The sequence below is a fragment of the Hemicordylus capensis genome, chromosome 6 (assembly GCF_027244095.1).
Source record: "Hemicordylus capensis ecotype Gifberg chromosome 6, rHemCap1.1.pri, whole genome shotgun sequence".
NCBI lineage: Eukaryota > Metazoa > Chordata > Lepidosauria > Squamata > Cordylidae > Hemicordylus > Hemicordylus capensis.
The window spans coordinates 85,145,129-85,167,406 of NC_069662.1; the positions used below are offsets into that span (position 1 = coordinate 85,145,129).

Here is a 22,278-nt window from a genome sequence, read left to right on the forward strand (position 1 = left end):
CAATGAATCATGTAAAAAGCTTTCACAAGACACATACAATGGTTAATGCCGATGGTTAAAGCCTAGAGCTAGAAATTGCTCCACTTAATTGGAAAACATTGTATTGGCATGACAAGCAGTGGGGAAGAATTGTAAATACATTCCAGACATTATGGGACATGTACCTAAGTACTGAAAAAACAATGAGAAAACACTGAAGATCTGTACAACACTGCAAACGGAGAACTTATTACAATGTACCACAGACATATTGGCAGCAAAAAGAATCTCTGAGTTAGGGCAATTTATATATGACAGAGACACTCCATCTGTAGAAAAAAATGTATCATATGAAGTGGTTCAGCCAGTGAAGCACTTAAGCAGGAACATACCGGCAGCCAAACATGTGGCTGAGTGTTAAAAGCAGGAGAACATTATGTCAAGATGATGGGGACACAGTGACAAAAAGTAGCTTCAAACCCGCTACCAGCTAGTTGTGATTTCTGAGTAAACATGCATAAGGATCAGGCTTGAGTTCTGATGAGTTCAGTGGAGTTTGCTCCTAAGTAAGTGAGCAGGCTGTGGGTGTGCAGCCTCAACCTAAGCAGATTTGCTCAAAAACAAATCCCATGAAGTTCAATGGTCTAGTGAATATATTTAGAATTACAGTCTAAATTCCACAAAAAGCAAAAGGACTATTTTTTCCCAATAGGATTTAGCCATGACTTACTGTGTCAGGGCTGGGCCCAGTGTGTTATATCAGGCTGCTGTGCCTTGAATATACAGATCAAATTCTGTCCTCATGCACTTGTCCCAAAACAACTGTTGTGAATACTCTATAGTTTACACACAGTTCTACACATCTAAGACCTTTGAGGAGGATTTTACCATATGCTAACCACCAATCCTAGATTAGGCAAATAATGTCCTGCAAAAATAACTTCAGAGAGACACAACTCTTTCTCCATCAAGTCAAATATACAACCATGCTTACACTCTGCAATTTATAAAGGATCCACTCTCTTTAAGAGTGATTTATTTGGTGTTATGAAGTAATATAGGCATCAGGGACACCATTGTAAAAGCAGACAGATGAAAAATCTTTCCATCAGATGGGAGAATGTACTTTTAAAATGTGCTTTAAAAATCCATCCTTTAGAATTATTACTCCTACATGGCTTTCAAATCAAATGGAGAATTAAATAATTTAATTTCTGTGGCAAAGATTCAATTGGCACTGCACAATGAACACAAATCTGTCAAGGGACACAGAATATATAGTTATACTGGAAGAACAGAGATGGGAACAGATGTTCTAGTAGACTTCTTTAGCTCTTTATTCTTCTGTTGATAAATAATAGTACTTGGGGGTTTGCATTTATTAACTTCCATAATGAACACTTGTTCTTTCTATAAAGGTCTATCAGCAAAATACTTTGAGGAAGAAGTAGAAAAGGATGCTAAACTGCACTCAGGAATGAATATAATGGCAGAACCCAGAGAAATCTTCATAGATTTAAGCATACAGAAAAATATTTAATATTCTTCCTAAATGACTTAACAGCAGGACATTTGGCTGTAATATTCAGAAATCTAATTTGCCCTCATTTGCAAAGTGGTTGGAAAAGATTATGGAGGAGGGAAATATTTGCCTATTATGTGAACTTTTCTTATTACTTTGGTTTGTTTTAATCTACAGCAGGCTTCTAATAAGACTTCTGGACTCTAGGCGCTTGAAACCTTCTTTTCCCTCTACTGCGTCAACAAGGTCAGAATCAAATCCAGTGATGAGGTTAGGGAATACCAAGAGCTCAGTTGGCAGATGGATTATTTACGAAGGTCACTGAAAACCAAGTAACTGTACTCTTTGCAAAGCAAATATAGAATTCTCTTTTCAAACCTTACTTAGTTTTTAAGACGCTGGCCACTTTCTGCAGCCAAACAGTAATAATTCAGACTCAAAAGGTTATAAGAGTGTTACAAGTCAGAGTACACCCTCTGGTGGCCAATTTCTGTTGATGCAAGCCAGTAGGTTCTCTGTCAGAAATAAGCACATTAAAAGTGGTAGAAAATGCAGATTGTACATATGGCACAGGTACATCTAGAAACCTCATTCTTGTGGCTACCTGCACTCGCATGCTACCTGTTTATGAAGGATCATTCCAGCAAACCTTAATTGAGCAGGGAATCTTGGCTTGGTAGGTTCTTCAATATGGAATTTGTTTTCTCTGTGTCCCTTCCTCCTTAAGCTTTGAAAAGTTAATCCACCAAAGCTACAATACAGCAGAATACAGCAGAACACTCTCCAGTTCAAGTTCCATAGAAACAAATGGGAGCTCCTATTCAATCCAACTGGATATGCGTCCCAACCAGAACCTCCCAGCAGATTGTGCGCTAAGTGCTTTTAGAGGATACACTGGTGGAGTGAAGAAAGACATTTAAAGAGATGCCACATAGCCTTTTTCAGTTGCAATGAGAACCCAGCTTCACAAACTGCAGGACAGACATACATTCTATCAAGTCCAATGCTGCATTAAGCCATCAGTCTTGCCTCTCCCTCCATGCTCCAGGCCTGCTTTTTAAAATTTAGTTTGAAAATGCCCTAAGTGTGTGTGTGTGTGTGTGTGTGTGTGTGTGTATAATTATAGGCTGCTTTGCCAACGTTCAAAGCAGCACACAATATTTAAAAACCACACAACAAGATCATACCATAAAATAAATCCACAAACAAGAGCTGACATCCTAACAAAGTGCGCATGCTTCAAGGGTCTGAAGGCACAGAGTGGGAGGCCTGCACAACTCCCTCCCTCCTCTGCTGTTTTGCCAGCGCCCTAACAACGTCTGAGTGCTGCCCATGCTCTGGAAGCGCTCTGGAAGATTGGAAACACATCGCTGATCCTCAGAGGCACTCAGGCATTGCTCGAATGAATTAGGAATCTAGTGCAACAGTGTGTGTGCTTGAGGACTGGGGAGTTGCGTGAGGGCTCCCACTGGGTGCCCACAGACCCTAGAAGCATGTGTGCTTAGTTAGGCAGAATGTTAGCCAAGAATTCCAAAAGCAACTCAAAGCTACCAAATTGACCAAATGTCTGCCTTAAAATAAAATTTTAGAAAAGTATTGTCGCCTCTAAGGAAAACAACAAAAGATGGATTCTTCTTCACACTGAAAAGCAGGCTGTTCCAAAGCAGAGGTGCCCCTACAATGAAGGTTTTACTTTTGCAGTTACTTTTCTAACCTCTTGGAATGAGGTGAGGGCACACAAAGCTGGGTTTCATCATCTGACTTCAACTGGTTAGTACAGGGTAAGGTATCCAGATCCCAGGTCACGATGGCTTTATAGGTCAAATTGGACCCAGAAGCTCACAAGTAGTCAGTGCAACTGGCACAACACTGATTGGAGATGTTCATGCCTTCCTGTGGCTTCTCCTTTGCATCAGCTGCTTGACCACTGCTGAACTGCCCACATGCCTCTAGTCCCAAATTCCTCACAAGCTACTAGTTCAGCAGGGGTCAGGTGACACAGCCAATAAGGTCCTGCCTAGGCCTAAAAGACCTCTGGTCCAGTTCATTCATCAGAGCAACTTGTTTTTTTAAAAAAATCTGAAATAAATCTGGATACATCCTTCAGGCAAAACATCAGAGTGAAACCAAAGAAGTTTCAAAAAGAATCGTAAGTTTTCTTCAGGGGGCTTCACACATTCCCTGCTGATTACAGAGGAATACTGCTCTGTACCCTTCAGATAAACAGGAAAAGCTGAGGCAAAAAAAGAAAGAAAGAAAGAAAGAAAGAAAGAAAGAAAGAAAGAAAGAAAGAAAGAAAGAAAGAAAGAAATACTTAAAAATAACTAAAGCTTACTTGGTGGAAGAGGCTCATCAATGGTTGGGTAGTGATGGTGGTCAGGCCTCAGGGAAGGAAGCTGGTTGATTGGCTGGGAATTATGAAGTAAAGGGCAATCACCTATGGATAAGACAGTCAAGATGTTCATATTCATTCATGGATGCCATATAGTGGTTATAATTGCACTACTATAAACACAAATGACTGGAAGGACTTTAGATAAGGGCTATCAGAAATCTGGCGTAGTAGCTGCTTTGACAAAGCCTTATTTCCAAGCACAATTTTAAAATAATGTACATGGTAAAGAGCTGTTGAAATTTGAAGCCAAAGGGAAGATCTTGAGATTTAATACACAGTAAGGAATGGTGGGTGACAATCTGACCCCAGTTAAAGGATGATGGGTTGGATTCAGTCCCCATCTTCTCCAGATATAAACTGATGTTATGTAAGAGAAGAGAGAGAGGAAAGCGAGAAAAGGACCAGGGAACAAGAGGGAGTGAGCTAGAAGAAAGATAGTGAAAGAGACAGAAAAGCACACATAGGGACCTGAGATAAAGAAGAGGTGATTTGAGATATAGAAAAGAAGAGATATAGAGCCAATAGGGAAGTGGAAGGGTTTTCTCAATGCAAACATTCAGTGCAGGAACTCCTGCCTTGTTGATCTAAGAAAACTGTCACTCATAATTGCTGTTTTGACTAGAATTTCTTTGAAGAACACCAACCATTCTCTGCCAATACATAATTCTTTATATCAGAAGATATTGTGAGAAACCGCAACCCATAACTGAAATATTTCTTGGATACAAAGAGTCAGTGAACATTTTTCCCTTCCCCCAAAACCATTTGTTTTATCCCACTGCTTGTCATTTTCCCCTATTTAATTATGTTATAAAATAGATTCAAACAAAAACATAAAGAGGAACAAAGAATTACTTTTAGTTGTGACATCGCCATAGAGCTTTACACTGTTACTTTTAACCAAAGTAAAAGAACTTGTTTAGACATTCTTTATGTCTAAATCCTTCCAGCACTGAGACTCTTTATAGCAAACACAGTCATACTAATTTATCAGTCTTTTCACTGATGGTTAGCCAAATTATTAAAATATAAATGATTTTAGTTAAAATCCGATTGAAAATTCACTCATAGTTGGCTCTTATATGGTTAAGCATGTATAATATAAAACTTTAATTACACATAAAGCAATTTTAAATTCAAATTTAATTAACTACTGGATTAAAAAATTAATACAGTGTCAAAAATAGACTGTATTTTCCCCAATTATATGTATAGTTCTATGATCATCAATGATATCACAACCATGAAAAGAAATGTCCCAAGCAAAAGCCACTGATGAAAATATAGACACAAGTTGCGTTTTTACATGCTGAAAATGTGATAAAGCTTATTTTAAGTTCTGTCACAACTATCACCCCTCATCCAACGTACCACTATGTCACCAGTCATCAGACTTCTTCCCTGCCTTTTATTTATTTATTTACTTAAATATAACTGTTTCTAAAGTTACTGTAGAAGCTGTAAGATTTTTTCTGCATCACTGGGGTAAAATATTTTCTGCATTACTGGGATAAGACAAAAATCCTTGACCAGGACGGGAAGAGCCATGCTCCAGCTCTTCCCCACACTAGAGTTAACTCTTAGAAAAACTGTATCTGCCTGGGACTCTCCTTGCCAGCCTTTTAGATTTTGCCTACTGAGTGGGTCAGGCCTCAGACATAGGGGAGAGGGTTTAATTTGCCTATTTCCTCCTCCTGTTAGCAGCAGTCTTTCCCCAGAGAACCACAACCCTCCCATCCACACAACTCTACCCTCATCACCAGCCTGCCCTCTTTTAAAGTCTGCTGTACAGGCTGGACATTCGGTCTCCCCTAGCCCTGGCCCCTCCCCGCTTGCCTTTATTAACCCCTCCTGTGTTGCCTGGTCCCTTTTGCATTCTCTTTTCCCCTTGTCCAACCCGACCTTCCAACCCTTGCTTCCATCCTTACCACCCTCGGATGGCACTGGCTGCCTAGCATCATTGCCAGGCACCCGCCATGTCATCCCTGTGTGCGGATCAGTCCAGTTGCCCGAGATGTGGGTCCACCCTGTGTCAGGCATGGTGGTGGTGGGGGAGGCAGTCAGCCACTCCTCTGAAGCCATGATGCGCATCGGCTATGACGTTATCCCGGGAGTGGGTGAGTGCTGTGTCTGGGTCGACCAGACAAACTGGATTAACACTAGTGTGGGAAGTAACCACAGCATGGGTTCACAGTGAATAGTTAAATATATTTTCACCAATATGAAGAGTCCCAAAGATTCCTGGATACATGGATATATGGAGAAACAATGTTTCAGGCAATTATGAGCATCGTCAATTATGGTGGCACATAACAACAAAGGAACTGCCTTGCTATATCAAAGTACCATTGTGTCCAGCAATCTGTTTCCAATAGCAACCAGCCAGCTGCTTTCTAGCTTCCTGTAGCTGTCATGATATAGGAGTTGCTACTGTTCATATCTGTAATTGCCTGGTTTACACATTAGGGCTTTCCAGAGAGCGCAAACTCAAGGAGGATTGGGACTGCTCCTGTGCTTGAACAAGATCTGTGTGAATCAGCCCTTAGACATTAGTGGATGAAAAAATCTGTGGAGATAACCTATCATGTTCTTTGTCTCAACTAGTCAAAAGCAAACATTATAGTAAATGTTTATTTTTTATTATTTATTGTTTCTAAATAGATATATCCTATCATTTTTTCTATAAAGGACAGTCAAGATAGCCAATATAATCCACAAAATATCAGAGAAATTCAATGTGCAAATATGCACAAATATAAACATTAATATAAAATAAGAAAGTTACACCTACAGTAATTTCACCAACAGCTAAAATTTCGAGGGAAATTTTAGCCATTGGTGAAATTAGATCAGAAGGCAAGGGGAGCAAGAGGAAAGAAGAAGCAAAACAACTGCGCATCTCCAATAACCGGGCATATTAGCCTTCCACCACAATGAGACAAGTTAGGCTTAATTCACTGCATTAGATGCTCTTTACACTGCTCCATGAGGGTATACACATTACCCTCTTGCTACAAAAACCAGAGTTTCATCACCTGTGGAGTTTACTGTGTTTATTGTTTATGAAAATGAGGTCTCCAAATACAAAGAGAAATTTAGATGCCATGCTGGCACACCATATCTGATTGAGCCAGATCCTCACAGATCCTGTAAAGTGCAGCAGCTTAATACACCAGATGAGGATGCAGCCCTTCACTAAGTATGCTCTCCTGCCCCCACACACACCCCACTCTCTGCCGCCCCTATACACACACACACTGTCTGAGATGAAGTGGAATATGCCTTACAGAAAACAGAGGGAAAGCCCCAGTGAAATGAAGTGGCAGTTTGGAGGGCCTGGAGATCATAATTTTGACCTGCAACCGGACACATACCTTCCCATCTCCTATTGCTGTAGGAGATGAGGCAGCCATAGATCCTTCTTCTCTGTTCCCTCCACAGCCTGTCATGCCTCCCTCATTCACCGACTGGTGAGCAGGAATCTAGTGTGCTGCACAGCAACTGAGGAAGGAGGGGTGGGCACCAGGACCAGGAATGGGAGGAAATACGGCTGCTTCGTATTTCACAACATTAGGTGATTTAAAGGTACGAGTCTGATGTCTGGGTTGCAAGGCCCTAAATGACTCCATTTCCCCTGCAGTGACCTGAATGATATCCACATGTATAGGTGGGAGCTCATTTCCTCCTTTGCACATTACACAGAAAGTACAATCAAAAGAAGCTCTTGGGCATATTTGGTTGTGCCTACCACTACTGTTATATCAAAAGTAAACTGACGATACAAACACTTAAACCTTGTTCTTTGTCTCCCTAAGTGGGGCTTTAAGTCTTACTCCCCAAACAAAACTGAGCATTCTTTGAATGATCAGACCTTGATTATGTGTTATCTCCTGTAATACCTAGGATAGATAATCAAGGTATTGTTTCTCCAATTCTAACCTTCTCTTCTGTTGCTTGGGCCTGCTACTGGAGATTCTATGCTTTCTGCTGTTCTTTGCAGATTCACTCCATGAGCTACCAAATCCTCAGGCCAGTGGGCGGAGCTGTCCACCTGCTCCCTGTCAAGCTCGGGGCTTTGCACAGAGTCTGGCACAGACTCAAAAGCGCTGTTCTCCTCTTCCTCGTCATCCTGTGAAGAAAAAACTGTGCTCTCCGAAATTCTTGCACTTTCAACAGAGGAGAACCGGGTATGGCTTGAGAACCGGTTGGTACTTTCCTGACCAGAAGTGCTGTAACAGGAAGTACTGTAACACGAGGTGCTGTAACAGGAAGTGCTATAACAGGAAGGGCTGTAACAGGATGTGTCACACATTTCACACTCAGTGTCACCATTAGGCCTGGGACTCAGCTCACTCTCGCTTTCAGTTCTTGGCCCTTCGCCATCCAGTAGTTGTCCATTTAAGTCAGCAAGATGCTCAATGGAGGTGCTGCGTGGCACAGTCCCACAATCAAAGTTCTCTTCTGTTCTTGTTTCCTGGGGAGGTTCTGCCAATACTGTTTCTGTCTCGCTGACCATGTCCTTTTCAGATACTTCCCTTACTGTTGGTTCTTCATCATTCTCCACACTACCCTGTTCCTCCTCACCTTCCCCATCATCACTGCTCATCTGGGCTGAAGGCAAACTGTGCAGGAGATTGTGTATCCTTATGTAGTGGGTACGAGGAGTCTCAGGTTCCCCACAGGCAGATGCTATTACTGTCTCAATTTCAGACACAGGTAAGGAGCAAGGTCTGTTCTTCCTTTTCACCATCGTCCTTAGCTGGAGCTTGTTTTCCTCCTCTTCCTCTTCCTCCTCCTCCAACTCCTCCTCTTGGGCTGAAGCTCCTTCATCTTCCTGAATCTTCTCTATATCCTTGATAGTTTGTGTATGTCCACTCACCTCATCAATAGATAAGGCTTCTATGCTGGTAAAGATGTCATTGTCTCCCTGAGTAACAGAATTGACTTTATTATTTTCCCTAACTTCAGATTCAGGAGGTGTGCACGCCAGCAGAGCCAGTTGCTCAGTGAGGTCCATAGCACTCAGGGAAGGCATCATTTCCCCTGGGATGGATTCCAAGGGATCAACCGTGTCTGCTGGCACTACATCAACCTCCCCATTTTCTGCTAGCTCTTCTTTTAAGAAGCTGTTCTGTGTGAGCTCCCCAGCATCAGAACTATCAACATTGATGCAGATCACCGGGCATCCATTTAGCTTCTCTGGAGCTGCACTTTCTGAGCTCACTGTGCTGGTGCACGGAGGCTCACCAAGGATTTCCTCCGCTGAGATATTCATGGGGCTTTCCTGGAATTCAGCTGACTCAGGATCTGCTGTAAGAGAAACCTCTTCATCATCTGCTGGAAGCAAGAAGAAAATGAGTTACTTAACTAAATTATGCTGTTTGCTGAATCATGAGCTAGCATGAATTACCATGAATCATGAACTATCACTGGCTTGTGCCATCTGTTGATACCCACAATATGGAAGAGCCTCTCAAAGGGGGTACACCCAATCCCATTGTTGCTCACTTTCAGAGCAAGAGTAAATACTGTTGGCTATGCCAGAATACTAGATTTGACTGCTGCTGTCACTTTCTAAATTTGAAACTGTGTTGCAATATGTTTTTAGACTATATCTTGCTGATGTTTTATTGCTTTTAGTTCTCTCAGCTGCCTTGATTATTTTAAATGTTAAAAAATAACACCCACTGACATGCACGAGCTATTGTCAGATGCTCCTCACTTTAACTATGCCCAGAACAAAGAGTCACTGCACATACACTAACAAGAACAGGGTGGATTTTTAAAATACTTAAAAAAAATTAAAACCAGATGTTTAAATTTTAAAATAGTTTGTTTTGCTTTTAAAAAGTTGAGCTACAGAATGATTCTATTTTTTAAAACAGCATGATCTAAAATGTTTAAGAATGCAATCCTTAACACACTCACAAGGTTGTGTGTGCATAGTAAGCTACATAGGATATAAGTACATGCTCAATATTTGCATAGTATGCTACATAAGATGTAAGTAAACTTGCATAGGATAGTCCAGCATAATTTGAAAGCAAAGCCCTTGGACTGCTTACCTGTGTAAAGAATGAGACATAAGTAAAATAGCTACCATTTGAGATTAAATATTTAAAACCCAGCATGTTGTTCATATGCTGCATTTACTGATAACATTTATTGATAGTATTTATATATTGCTCACTATAGAGATTTTTATACTAGGCGGTATATAAATTAAATAAATAAATAAATAAATAAATAAATAAATAAATAAATAAAATTTTGCATGTAGCCAAGAGACGAACCAGTTCAGACAATATTTTGCCTGACTGGCCTGCTGCACTTGATTGAGACATCAGTGTGCTGTAAGGACACGTCTCCTCCCAGCATGACTGACTGATTTATTTATTTGAAATATGTATACCCCACCCCTCCAGTACACTATTGCTCGGGGCGGCTCACAACAATAAAATAGATACAATGTAAAATAAAAGTAATAAAATTAACCAAATTAAGTAAACAAGTTAAAAGTCAGGCTAAAAACCACAATCAGTATTAAGTTTCAAATTAAAAGTTATTTTAAAAGCGAAGAATTGAGAGTTATAAAAACTGGAAATTAAATAATCTGCCAGATATAATCAAAGATGGAGCATTAAAAACCCTCTTTAAAAAGATGTGTTTTTAGTTGTATTTTAAAAACACTGAGGGAGGGAGTGTAGTGAAGCTCTTCGGGGAGGATGTTCCAAAGCTGAGGGGCTACAACTGAAAAAGCCCTGTCTCTAGTAGTGGTGAGCACTGAAGTTCGAAGGTGGAGGGGATCTCTTTAAGGATGGGGGAGGGTGCTCTTACCCCTCCCAACACATTTTCCCCTTTTCGCACTGCCTTTTCAAATGGTCCGGCGGGGTGGCAGCGTACCTCCTTGCTGCCCCGGTGCCTCATTGGACCTGAAGTGACCAGAAGTTGCTGTGCATGCATGCAGCAGAAACTTCCGGTCCAAGGACGTACTGGGGCAGCAAGGAGGTACACTGCCGCCCCGCCAGACCATTTTAAAAGGCAGCGCTGGTGGGGGAAGTGTGGCGGGAGGGGTAAGAGCACCCTTCCCCACCCTTAAAGAGATCTCCCCACCTTTAAACTGGCCGAACCGCCGGTCTTTCGATGTGGTTCGGGAGCCCATAGAGGGTTCCGTGAAGATCCCTAGTCTCTAGTCCCCGCCAACCAGATCTCTGATAGTGGCAGGGCCTGAGATGATGAGTAAAGGGCCCTGGCAGGTTCATATGGGTGAATGTGGTCCAACAGGTTCCCCTGCCCCAAGCTGTGTAGAGCTTTAAAGGTCAAGACCAGCACCTTGAAATTAGCCCAGAAGCGGACCAGTAACCAGTGAAGCTGCCACAGGATGCGTGTGATACTCATGAAGCGACTTGCACCCATGAGCATCCTTACAGCAGCATTCTGGACCAGCTGAAGCTTCCAAACAGTCTTCAAGGGCAGCCCCATGTAGAGTGCATCGCAGTAGTCTAATCTGGATGTTACCAATGCATGAGTGACTGAGGTCAGGTCCGACTTCTCCAAGTAGGGTCGCAGCTGGTATACTAGCCGTAGTTGGTAAAAGGCATTTCTGCACACCACCGCCACCTGTGCCTCCAAGGACAGTGTCGGGTCCAGAAGCACCCACAAGTTGCAGACTTTGTCTTTCAGAGGGAGTGTGAGCCCATCCAAGACCAGATTTACCTCATTACTTGGATCATCAGTTCTGCCAACTCACAGCACTTTCACCTTATCTGAATTACGTTTCAGCTTGTTTGCCCCCATCCAGTTCAGGATAGCCTCCAAGCCCCAGCTCAGAGCATCCACTGCCTCCATTGGTGTCTGCTAACTTAAAAAAATAGGTAGAGCTGGGTGTTATCAGTATATTGATGGCACTGTAGACCACACCTACAGATGTCCTTTCCCAGAGGTTTCATGTAAATATTAAACAGCATGGGGGATAGAATAGATCCTTGTGGCACCCCAGAGGCCAAAGGCCATGGGGTGGAGCAGGCATCCCCCAGCACCACCTACTGAGTATGACCCTCTAGGTAGGAGCGGAGCCACCGTACAAGTGTGCCCCCAAGTTCCAACCTAGAGAGACGTCCCAGAAGGATACCATGGTTGATATTATCGAAAGCCTCTAAGAGGTCCAGAAGGATCAACAGAGTCACACTCCCTCTGTTTGTCTCCTGGCGTAGGTAATCCACCATGGCGACCAAGGCAGTTTCCATCCCATATCCAGGCCGGAAGCCAGACTGGAAAGGATCTAAGGAATCAGATTCATCCAAGACTGCCTGGAGCTGAGATGTCACAACGCCCTCCAACACCTTGCCCATGAAGGGGAGGTTTGAAACTTGTCAAAAGTTATTTAAGGCATCTAGGTCCAATGAGGACTTTTTATAGGAAGGGCCTACTGACTGCCTCCCTTCAGATGAGGGGGGACAACCCCCTGCTCTAGAGAGGCATTCACCACTCCTGCCACCCATAGATCCAGTCCCTCCCTAGAAGCCTTCACCAACCATGAAGGGCAATGGTCGAAGACACATGTGGTAGGCCTCAGCCTTCCAAGCAGCCTGTCCACTTCCTCAGGCAACATAGTCTGAAAACCATCCAATATAACAAGACCATACATTCCTTAATCACGTTGGGGTGGCTCATCCAAATTGCCCCTCTACAAAGGCTCACAGGAGTGATTTCGAGGAACCACCACCCTACACAATTTGCAACTGGTACACTCTGTGAGGAGGTAGGGATACTCACAATGCACTTGCATATTTATAATATGGGGTGGGCCAGTAATCAGAACTGGTCCAGAGATAAACATAAATTCATGAAACAAACAAACAAAAAAACCCCACATCTAAATCTTGTTCTGTGTGCATAATTAACTTCTTATTATCCTAATGCAGCTTGACCCAAGACATAAGCAAAGAGTAAGTTATCCATTATATAGGCAGTGTATCATGTATCATTTTTTAAATGATATATTTTTAAAAATAATAAATATGTCATATATATGAAATATATCAGTTTAAATACTCTCAAATGTGGCATGATCAGTTAAAATACTCTCAAATGTGGCATGCTGAAACTGAAAAACAAACCCAAAACTAGGAAGTTATTGTGATTTATTACACACATGCATGGGACAATATCCTTCTTCACACAATTATCTCAACTGCCTATGGTAAGAGTACAAAAGGCAAGTCCATCAAAAAGAGAATTAAAATACCAAAATTCAACTTGGATTTGTAAAGAATAAATCTTACCATAATAAATCTTATATTTTTAAAAATCATGTTTTAAAAATCGTAAGATTTTTAAGATCTTATCTTTCTAAAAATCCACTAACTTAGTGGATTGTGGAAATGCTGTGGATGTGATATATTTTGATTCCAGCAAAGCATTTGACAGAGTTCCCCATGATGTTTTGGTTAGCAAACTGGTCAACTGTGGGCTAGATGATAATACTGTCAGGTGGATTCACGATTGGCTGGAAAACTACTCAAAGTGTGCTCATCAATGGCTCCTCATTAAATTGGAGGGAGGTTTTGAGTGGAGTGCTGTAGAGCTCTGCCTGGGCCCAGTACACTTCAACATTTTTATCAGTGACTTGGATGAAGGGGTAGAGGGAATCCCCATGAAATCTGCAGACGACACAAGATTGGGATAGCCTCCATGTTTGTTTTGTTAAGTTAGAAAGAGCAGCTGCGCAGGGCCCCATGAGGATCAGGAATGTGACAGGAACTTTAACCTTTTGTGTCACAGTCCTGTTCCATATCACTTCCTCTGGCTGCTATTTATCCCAGGATGGAAGTTTCCATTGGTGCCAAGTAAAGCTTTCCTCCTGGCCAAATAGAAGTCACATGAGAGGAACAATCCCGATTGCGACCATGTCAGAAGCAAAAGGCCAAAGCCCTCCTCCCCACATTGCAGCCACAGTCTAGAGTGGGGCCCTGCATGGCTATTTACATTTAAAAACAACAACAAAAACAACAACAACAACACAGGCCCCAGTCATGCAATCTGCATATTATCTAGCTTGGCCCCTTGGCATAGAATGCAGAACTGCAGAATACCTGGGTGGATTGAAGAAGTTATCTCAAACCGAAACTGCAATTGGCCACTAACATGGTCTGTTGGCAGTCTGCGTCCCAGAGTGTAGCTGACAACCCTGTCCCTGTAAGAAATCAAGTAGTATATTTAAAATCATGTTATCTATTTCTACAGCAAATGAATTAATTGCAAACAATATTATCTATTACAATAATTTGATCTAGAGCACTAGTTTTCATACTGTGTCCTAGCAAACTCTTCCTTGGAAACCAAACAGAAGTTCACCAAATATAGAAGATCAGTAACAATCAATCGGCTGCTGCAATACACAGGCACAGAAGTGTGTTAGTGTATTCTGGGTCACATTCAGTTCTTGCAGGTCAACAAGGAGGCCCAAGAGGCTTGGCCAGTGCCATACATAAACTGAATAGGCACCCTAGAACATGTCCCAGAATCCTCTGCAATGCATTGGATTTTTTATGGCAGATTTTCAAAAGTTTTTTGGCAATAGTCAGTGCGGAAAGGATTCCTTGAAGGTAGAAAATTTGAAAGCCAATGGTCTAGAGCAGGCCTGCTCAACTTAGGCCCCCCAGCTGTTTTTGGACTACAACTCCCATAATTCCCAGCCACTGTAGCCAATAGCCAGGGATTATGGGAGTTGTAGGCCAACATCTGCAGGAGGGCCTAAGTTGAGCAGGCCTGGTCTAGAGAATAATCTGAAGACACATGGGCAGTTTCACTGCTGAAGCTAAGCAGACCTGGCCCTGTAAACTGTCTTAATGCAAGGCTGCCTGGGAACCATATGGAAGCTGTGGACTGCACACTAAAGGCTTGGGGAGGATCAGGCTGCTGGATCCTGTAAGGTGAGGTCTACGCAGGTCTTGGCATACTGTAAATGGTCTTATGTCTTACAGCACAATCAGCACAAAAGTGGCATGCCTGGTGCAAGGGCAGCATGGCAGGGGAGGATTGTGATGGAGCCCTATAAGGACCCCCCACCTCCAACATCTTCGGTATGCGGAGCAAGCAGGATTGCAACACATGCTTTGATCAGATTAGACAACTGTATACATCTCGAGTATCTATATTACTAAAAAAAAAAACTTACAATGTCTGAATCCATTGCTATTTTATGCTTTTAGCTATCCATGTAGAAGCAAAAGGAGGAACCATTGGGAAAGTGGGGGAAACTACTCTGGAAAAAATGTGAATGAGCTGGATATAGCAGCTACATGAGCCTCAAGTCCACAGGAAGAACCCCAGCAAGGCTATGGAAGCAATGCCAGCCAAGGATACTGAACAGAAGGCATGACTCATCCAAGAGGCACTAAGACTGGCCCACTCCTAGCAGGCATGCCTTGAGAAAGACAACCAGGGAAGGGAGTTACAAGGGAGTGAGCAGTCAAAGAGTACGTAGACCCAGCAGACAGTAAGTCAAGGAGTGGGGTGAGCCAGAACTGAGGTGCCTGGTTGCAGAAGCAGTTAATGCTGGAAAGACAAGTTCACCTGGGGGGCCCTAACTGGAGAGGATAGCAGGAGAGCTTCCAGTTAGGACAAGATGGGGAGATGCTAAGAGGCCTTGCTGTAACAAGCCTAGAGCTGCCCCTCACAAGTGAACTGACACAACTATACCTTACAGCACTATCATTAAAGGTAAACATATGTTATCAGTATGTGTGCTTTCTAAGACTTGGGGGTGGCTTACTGTGCTTTGTATCATATGAAGCTGCCCCCTTGGGAGAGGATATGATAATACAGCACAGATTTTAGAGTGTATAGTAGGTAACCGTGGTACTGTTGACAGCGCTTTGGGAAAATAAACCAAGTTCCATGTAATGGAAGTGTAGATAACCAAAACACAGGCCAACAGTCGGTTCAAACATTATAATTGCAAGTATTATTTTATGACTTGATTGAGTGAACCATAATTTATAGCACTATAGACTGAGCTTTTTGTTTTGCACATGAGTAGGCACCTATAAGTGAATGACAACATTATCAAGTAAAAAACATTATCAAGAAAATATTACCAAACTTATCCGACTTGCATAGGTTTATAGACTCCAAACTCTGTCCCCATGCAAGCATTCGCTGCCATGTATTAAAAAACGTGTGGCTGGTTGAGAAAATCTTCAGTTCTATACATTTTATTTTTTAAAATGTCATATTTGAGGCAATAAGTGAACCTTAGTACAACCTCTTTCCAAAAAGGAAATACAATGTTTTTCATAACAGTATGTCATTTCACAAGCAATTGTCACTTTCCTTTTCATCATGGAAGTGACACTTAAAGAATAGAAGGACATGCCACATAAATTTACCCTATGGCATGTTTCTCCAGTAGTCGCTGAACAGGCATGGAAAGCTTCCCCAAGAATCGCTTAATGATTGGCCGACTCTTTGCAAACTTGTCCTTCACCTCTATTTCCAGGACATCAGTGGGCAGCGAAACAAAGCTGAACAGCTGTAAAAGAAAGAACACAGAAAGGGAAATGTACAAAGGCAGCCCAATGTAGAGTACACTGCAGTAGTTGAGCCTGGACATTACCAGCATATGCACCACTGTTTTAAGGTAATTTATCTCCAGAAATGGACGTTGCTGGTGTATCAGCTGAAGCTGACAGAAAGCCTTCCTGGCCACTACCTCAGCCTCAGAGAGCAGGGAGAGGTTTGGGTCCAGAAGTACTCCCAGACGACATACCTGCTTTCTGGGGGAGTGTAACCCCATCCAGAAGCCACTTCCTAAGTTCCAACCTCCCACAATGGGTACCTCCGTCTTGCTTGCATGCAGCCTCAGTTTGTTCTCCCTTGTCCGGCCCATTACCACCTCCAGACAGGCATTTAGGCAACTTAGGCCATTTCCTAATGGCATTGGAGATAGAATGGAACCCTGTGGGACGCCATACAAAAGCTCTCATTTTGAAGAGCAACAATCTCCAAGCGACACCATCTGGAACCCACTCGAGAGGTACGAGCAGAACCATTACAAAGCAGCGCCTCCCACTCCCAACCCCTTCAGGCGCTCCAGAAGGATACCATGCTCCTTTTACCAACCTCCCTGCTAGATCATATAAGCCATGTAGGGAACAGGTAGTAAGATGAAGTGTCCCAAGCAACCTGTGCATATCCTAGGGAATCACAAAGTGAAATTGATTTAACTATTAAAGAGGAGCTGCTTGACACCTCCACAGTAGGCTCTGCAGTAAATGTAGAGTTTAGTTCAGCTCGAATACGAGAGGTTTTATCTGCAAAAAAACCTAATTAAAACCATCACAGTAGGTAACTGATGGATCCAAATTCTCATTCAAGGGAGGAGGGACATGTACTAGCCCTCTCACAACCCTAAACTACTCAGCTGGATGTGATCTTGCAGAAGCAATGCGGGCAGAAAATAACTGCTTCTTTGTTGCATGAATTTCCAGAGCAAAGATCTTCAAATGTGCTCTGTGTTGTAATCTGTCCGATTCAAGTGGAGTCTTTCTCCACTTGCGCTCTAGCCATCTACCTTGCTGCTTAAGAACATAAGAACAGCCCTGCTGGATCAGGCCCAAGGCCCATCTAGCCCAGCATCCTGTTTCGCAGGGTGGCCCTCCAGATGCACCTGGAAGCCTACTGGCAGGAGTTGAGAGCATGCCCTCTCTCCTGCTGTTATTCCCCTGCAACTGGGACTCAGAGGAATCCTGCCTTTGAGGCTGGAGGTGGCCTATAGCCCTCTGACTAGTAGCCGCTGACAGACCTCTCCTTCATGAAATTACCCCTCTTAAAGCCATTCAGGTTGTTGGCTGTCACATCTGGTGGCAGAGAATTCCACAGGTTGATTATGCGTTGTGTGGAAAAGTACCTCCGGGTCCTAAATTTCCTGGCAATCAATTTCATGGGATGATCCCTAGTTCTAGTGTTATGTGAGAGGGAGAAGAATTTCTCTCTATCCACTTTCTCCACACCATGCATGGTTTTATAGACCTCTACCATGTCTACCCGCAGTCGCCTTTTTTCTAAACTAAAAAGCACCAGGTGTTGTAGGCTTGCTTCATAAGAAAGATGCTCTAGGCCCCTGATCATCTTGGTTGCCCTCTTCTGTACCTTTTCCAGTTATACAATGTCCTTTTTTAGATGTGGTGACCAGAATTGTACGCAGTATTCCAGGTGTGGCCGCACCATAGTTTTGTATAAGGGCATTATAATATTAATGTTCTTTATGGGGACCGCTTAAGTCCCCATAGTTCTTCCTTATACCAAGGGGCTAATTTAGAAGTGGTTTGGAGGTAACATGTCTACCACCCTAGTAAGTTCATTAGTCTGAACCAGGGCATTGACAGAATCACTGGCAGAACCAACCATAGAGCCTTTCAAGGCTTCTTGGAAGCCTATTGAATCCAATAGCCTTTTTGGGCGGATCATCCCAATAGGTCCTCCGCCCCTATGGAGGAGGGTTGTGGCTATGAATACAATCTCAACCAGATGATGGTCCGTCCATGATAATGGGGAAATCACAGGATAATAAAATAATTATTAAAAATACTGAAAATAAAGTTTACAAAGAAAAGCTATTGCAATGCAATGCTGAGCAAGCATCATGCAGATAAATGAGCTACACTGAATGAATGAAAGGACAGGTCTTCTCTGTTGCTGCACTGAGGCTTTGGAATGTGCTCCCTGTTCAGAGGCTCCCCATCTCTGACAACTTTAAAAAAGGCAGTTAAGACACATCTATCTACCCAGGTTTGGGTCCAAAAGAATTTCATACTGTTTAAATAGTTTCTAACATTGTTTTAAAATTTAAATTATTGTAATGTTTTTTATCCTTTTAATTTTGATTTGTTTGTATTGTTTTATTATAAACCATCCAGAGATGCAATTTTGGGCAATATACAAATATGTCAAATAAATAAACAAACAAATAGTCTTGCTTTGTAACTGGGTCTAGTGTCAGCACTCACCTGGGCTCAAGGAACAGTAGGAGTAAGGAAGAGCAAAGTCAGGACCCTGACCTAGCCAAGAGCGCCCCAGGTCTCGGAAGAGTCAATGCTTATTCCTTCAAAAGCCACCCTGGCAGAGGAGCCCAGCGACACCAGGGAGCCCAGGGACACCAGCACTGCCAGTGGGATTCCTAGAATCATTCCTAGAATTCCTAGAATCATTCCTAGAATTCCAGGAGTAGGAACAACACACAACCAGAGCTGAACCTCAGTGCAGAAGGCAGAGCGGCCATTTGGTGTCTGAGGTTTCTCTCCTAAAGAGAGAGTCTTCACCCTAACTTAATAAAAGGTGAAGCCAGCTCAGGCATTCGCCTCAGATCAGGGCCAGTTTGAGCTCCAGGAAAGGGTGAGACTCTCATATAATCCTCTCATTCAGGAACTGACCTTCACGGAGGCAACAGCTCCACACAGAAAGGCAGTTCCATTCCTGGCTCCCACTGATGGCTACAACCCTTGCTTGGCTCTCACTCTTCTTGGTTCCTGGCTTTGTTCCCTTCTCCCAGGCCCAGATCCAGCCTTGCTGCCCTACACTGGCCCTCCTTGCTCTGCTGTACGTGGACACAGACATCCAGTCATAAAAGATTGTGCCGTTGACACTTTTTAGTGAAAAACATAACAATCTGAAGACAAAAAACACACAATACTAAGGTGAATCCTTTAGAAAGACTGGAAGAGCTAGTGAGGAACAGAGGTTAAGCAACTAGACTGGAAGGAACTGTTAGGAAGCTACCCATTCAAATCTAGCTTCTGCTGTGTGAATTCACTTGGTGGCTTTAGGTAAGCCACTCTCTCTTGGCCTAAAGGACTATAATACTAATTCCCCTTCAAGTGTGGTTGCTGAGATAATACATCCGGAGTACTGTGAATAGGGTTATACCAGCTTGCTTTAATAGTCTTCCTTCCTTTAAGCCCTTAGTTGCAGTATAAATTCAAAGCAGATGAAAATGAATAACTAACTAGACAGGTTCAGAATCCAGTGTCTCCAGTGTCCAGTTCAGAATCCAGTGTCTCCCTGAACTCCCTATTTCAGAGCTTACCACATCCTGTTTGTTTTCTAAACTGTATCTCAATTGTCTTCTTTCTGGCAGGGTAAATAATGCATCAAGGGTAATTTCTGAACCATTATATGATGGTCTCTTGCAGGCCAGGAACTTCTCAGGAAACAGATCAATGCCTCACATTCATTACATAGTCATGTCTATGTAACTCTTTGATGTAAAAGGAAACTAATTTTCTAATCAGCATCAGCCAAGACTGACTGGAAACAAAAATGCCTGCATTCTAATAGGAACTTGGGAAACCAATGACCTGCCTTGGCAACACCTTAATTTCTGGCAAGTACTGAAAATCTGCTTCATGACAATCTAGCTGCTTTAGTGTGTAATGTTGGCCAGTTCAAAATAGAAACACCCCAAATCCCTAGTTGCTTTGAAAATTCAGACCAATTCATTTAATTCACATTATAGGATGACTCATTTGAGCCTAATTTGACCAATCCAAGAAAACACTCTCATTAGATGGGCCTTATGCCTGATCCAACAGGGCTGTTCTTATGTTCCCTTTAGTCATATCTTGGTTCTCTTTTCCTTTTTGTTAACCACTGTTGCAACTTATTAGGATAGTGTAAGGGCAGAAGTATACATTATACTGGCAAAGAAATCTTTCCAAAACATGTTAAGATGAATGGGGTGTGTGAATGCATGGGGAGACATTTGCAGGGAAGACCTGATGGGTAGGAGGAGAGTTGCTCAACCCTTCCCTGAAAATGCCCTGCTTGCTGGTTTCCCTGCAGCAAGCTTCTTTACATGTCAGAGCTCATCTGGAGAGAAAACAATAATATAAAGTCAGCAAAGTATCTGCAGGGGAGAATTGTGAGGTGCAGACAGGGTTAAACATCACTACCCACCAGCTGATTCTCCCCTGCAAATGTCTTCTCTGCCCACATTGTACACTGCCCAGAGCCTCTGAATGGGGCAGTTTATAAATGAAACAAACAAACAAACAAACAAACAAACAAACAAACAAACAAACAAGAGGGTAGCCCCATATTTGCTTTGTGATTAGGATTAATTCCACCCCAACTGCATGGTTCAAAATTCAGTCCTTTAATTCCACCCTCAGCAGCAAGTGGGTCTCTAAGTTTGAGACTCTCATTCTACTTTTGACGGTTATCAGCTAATTTGAATAACTCAATTCCATATGCTACAATATACCATATTTCCTTTTCGTTTGCCTTTATTTGCCCATTCAGATCAAATATCCAGTCTGAATTTTTTTTCCCTGTAGCAGTTCAGGCTGCATATCTGTGAATTAAAAAAAGAACTTAATTAAGAATGATATGGTACTCTTGAATGCACACCAAGCTGTGTTGCAATGAATAATTCATTCCAAGAGCTGTGTGTGTGTGGTATGCTTGTGTGTGCTTGATTATGACATTTTAAAAAAATGACTTCATGAAGTCTGAATTATTTGGCTTCCTTGTTTGTGTTTCATAGATTATTCCAGTTGCAACAGCCTTTTAATCTGTTCTCAACTCCTGCTGAGAGTGCCATGCACAAATGTTAGGATATGGACTCATGCATACTTATGACCTAGATCAGGAATAGTCAATGTCTATATTTGGGGGAGGCTACTCTATTCCCCAGGAATAGCCCAAATGCCATATATTTTGCTACTTAGAAGGCACTGGTGGACCCCCTCACAAATGCTCAAGCTCCACAACAATGATTTTTAGATTTCACAGTTCGCATTTCCATAAAATTTCATAATTATGGAGCATATGCACTCACGTATAGCCTGTGCACTAGATATAAAAGCCAAGAGAGAAAGAGAATTAACCTTAAATGGTGTTGGATGCTTAAAACCATACCTAAGTAGAGACCTGCTGGATCAGGCTGATTTCATTTAGTCCACTATGCTGTCCAATACTGGCCAGCCATATTTTCATTTCTTAAAACTGAAAAAAAGTGTTGTTCTTAGGAGTGGACACTGTCTGGATAACAACCATTTCACATGATTGTGTGGCCTTCTAAAAATATGTGCCTGAGGGTTATGCAGTCCTCAGGAATATATTTTTGAAGGGCAAAGAGCACTTAAGTCACTTCCCCGCTCCCTCTTCGTGTACACTCTATGCTGCTGAGGAAGACTGTGGCTGGCAACACCTCTGGGTGAAGAGGTGGGGATACAGCTCCTGTGTATTCCTAGATTGCTGCTGTAGATGTTAGGCAATTTTCTTTAGCTGACATCTAGATTAATAGCTGCATATGCTACAAAGAACTTTTTTTTTGCTGAATTTCCCTACCTTCTGAAGCTCACTGGATCTCTTGAAAATG

General features: G+C 42.5%; 1 protein-coding gene across 7 annotated transcripts in view; it reads right to left on the minus strand.

The window, feature by feature from the left end:
• Positions 1–22,278, minus strand: part of HECW1 (HECT, C2 and WW domain containing E3 ubiquitin protein ligase 1) — a 332,618-nt gene that overhangs the window by 89,838 nt on the left and 220,502 nt on the right. For 4 of the 7 annotated variants that reach the window (XM_053261886.1, XM_053261891.1, XM_053261889.1 and 1 more), the window contains 4 exons: positions 16,289–16,431; positions 13,991–14,091; positions 7,836–9,233; positions 3,837–3,938 (listed from right to left, as the gene is read on the minus strand). In XM_053261886.1, coding sequence (XP_053117861.1) covers positions 3,837–3,938; positions 7,836–9,233; positions 13,991–14,091; positions 16,289–16,431 — 1,744 coding nt within the window. The remainder of the gene's footprint in view (positions 1–3,836; positions 3,939–7,835; positions 9,234–13,990; positions 14,092–16,288; positions 16,432–22,278) is intronic. The other 3 variants (XM_053261888.1, XM_053261893.1, XM_053261892.1) reach the window with 3 other exon arrangements.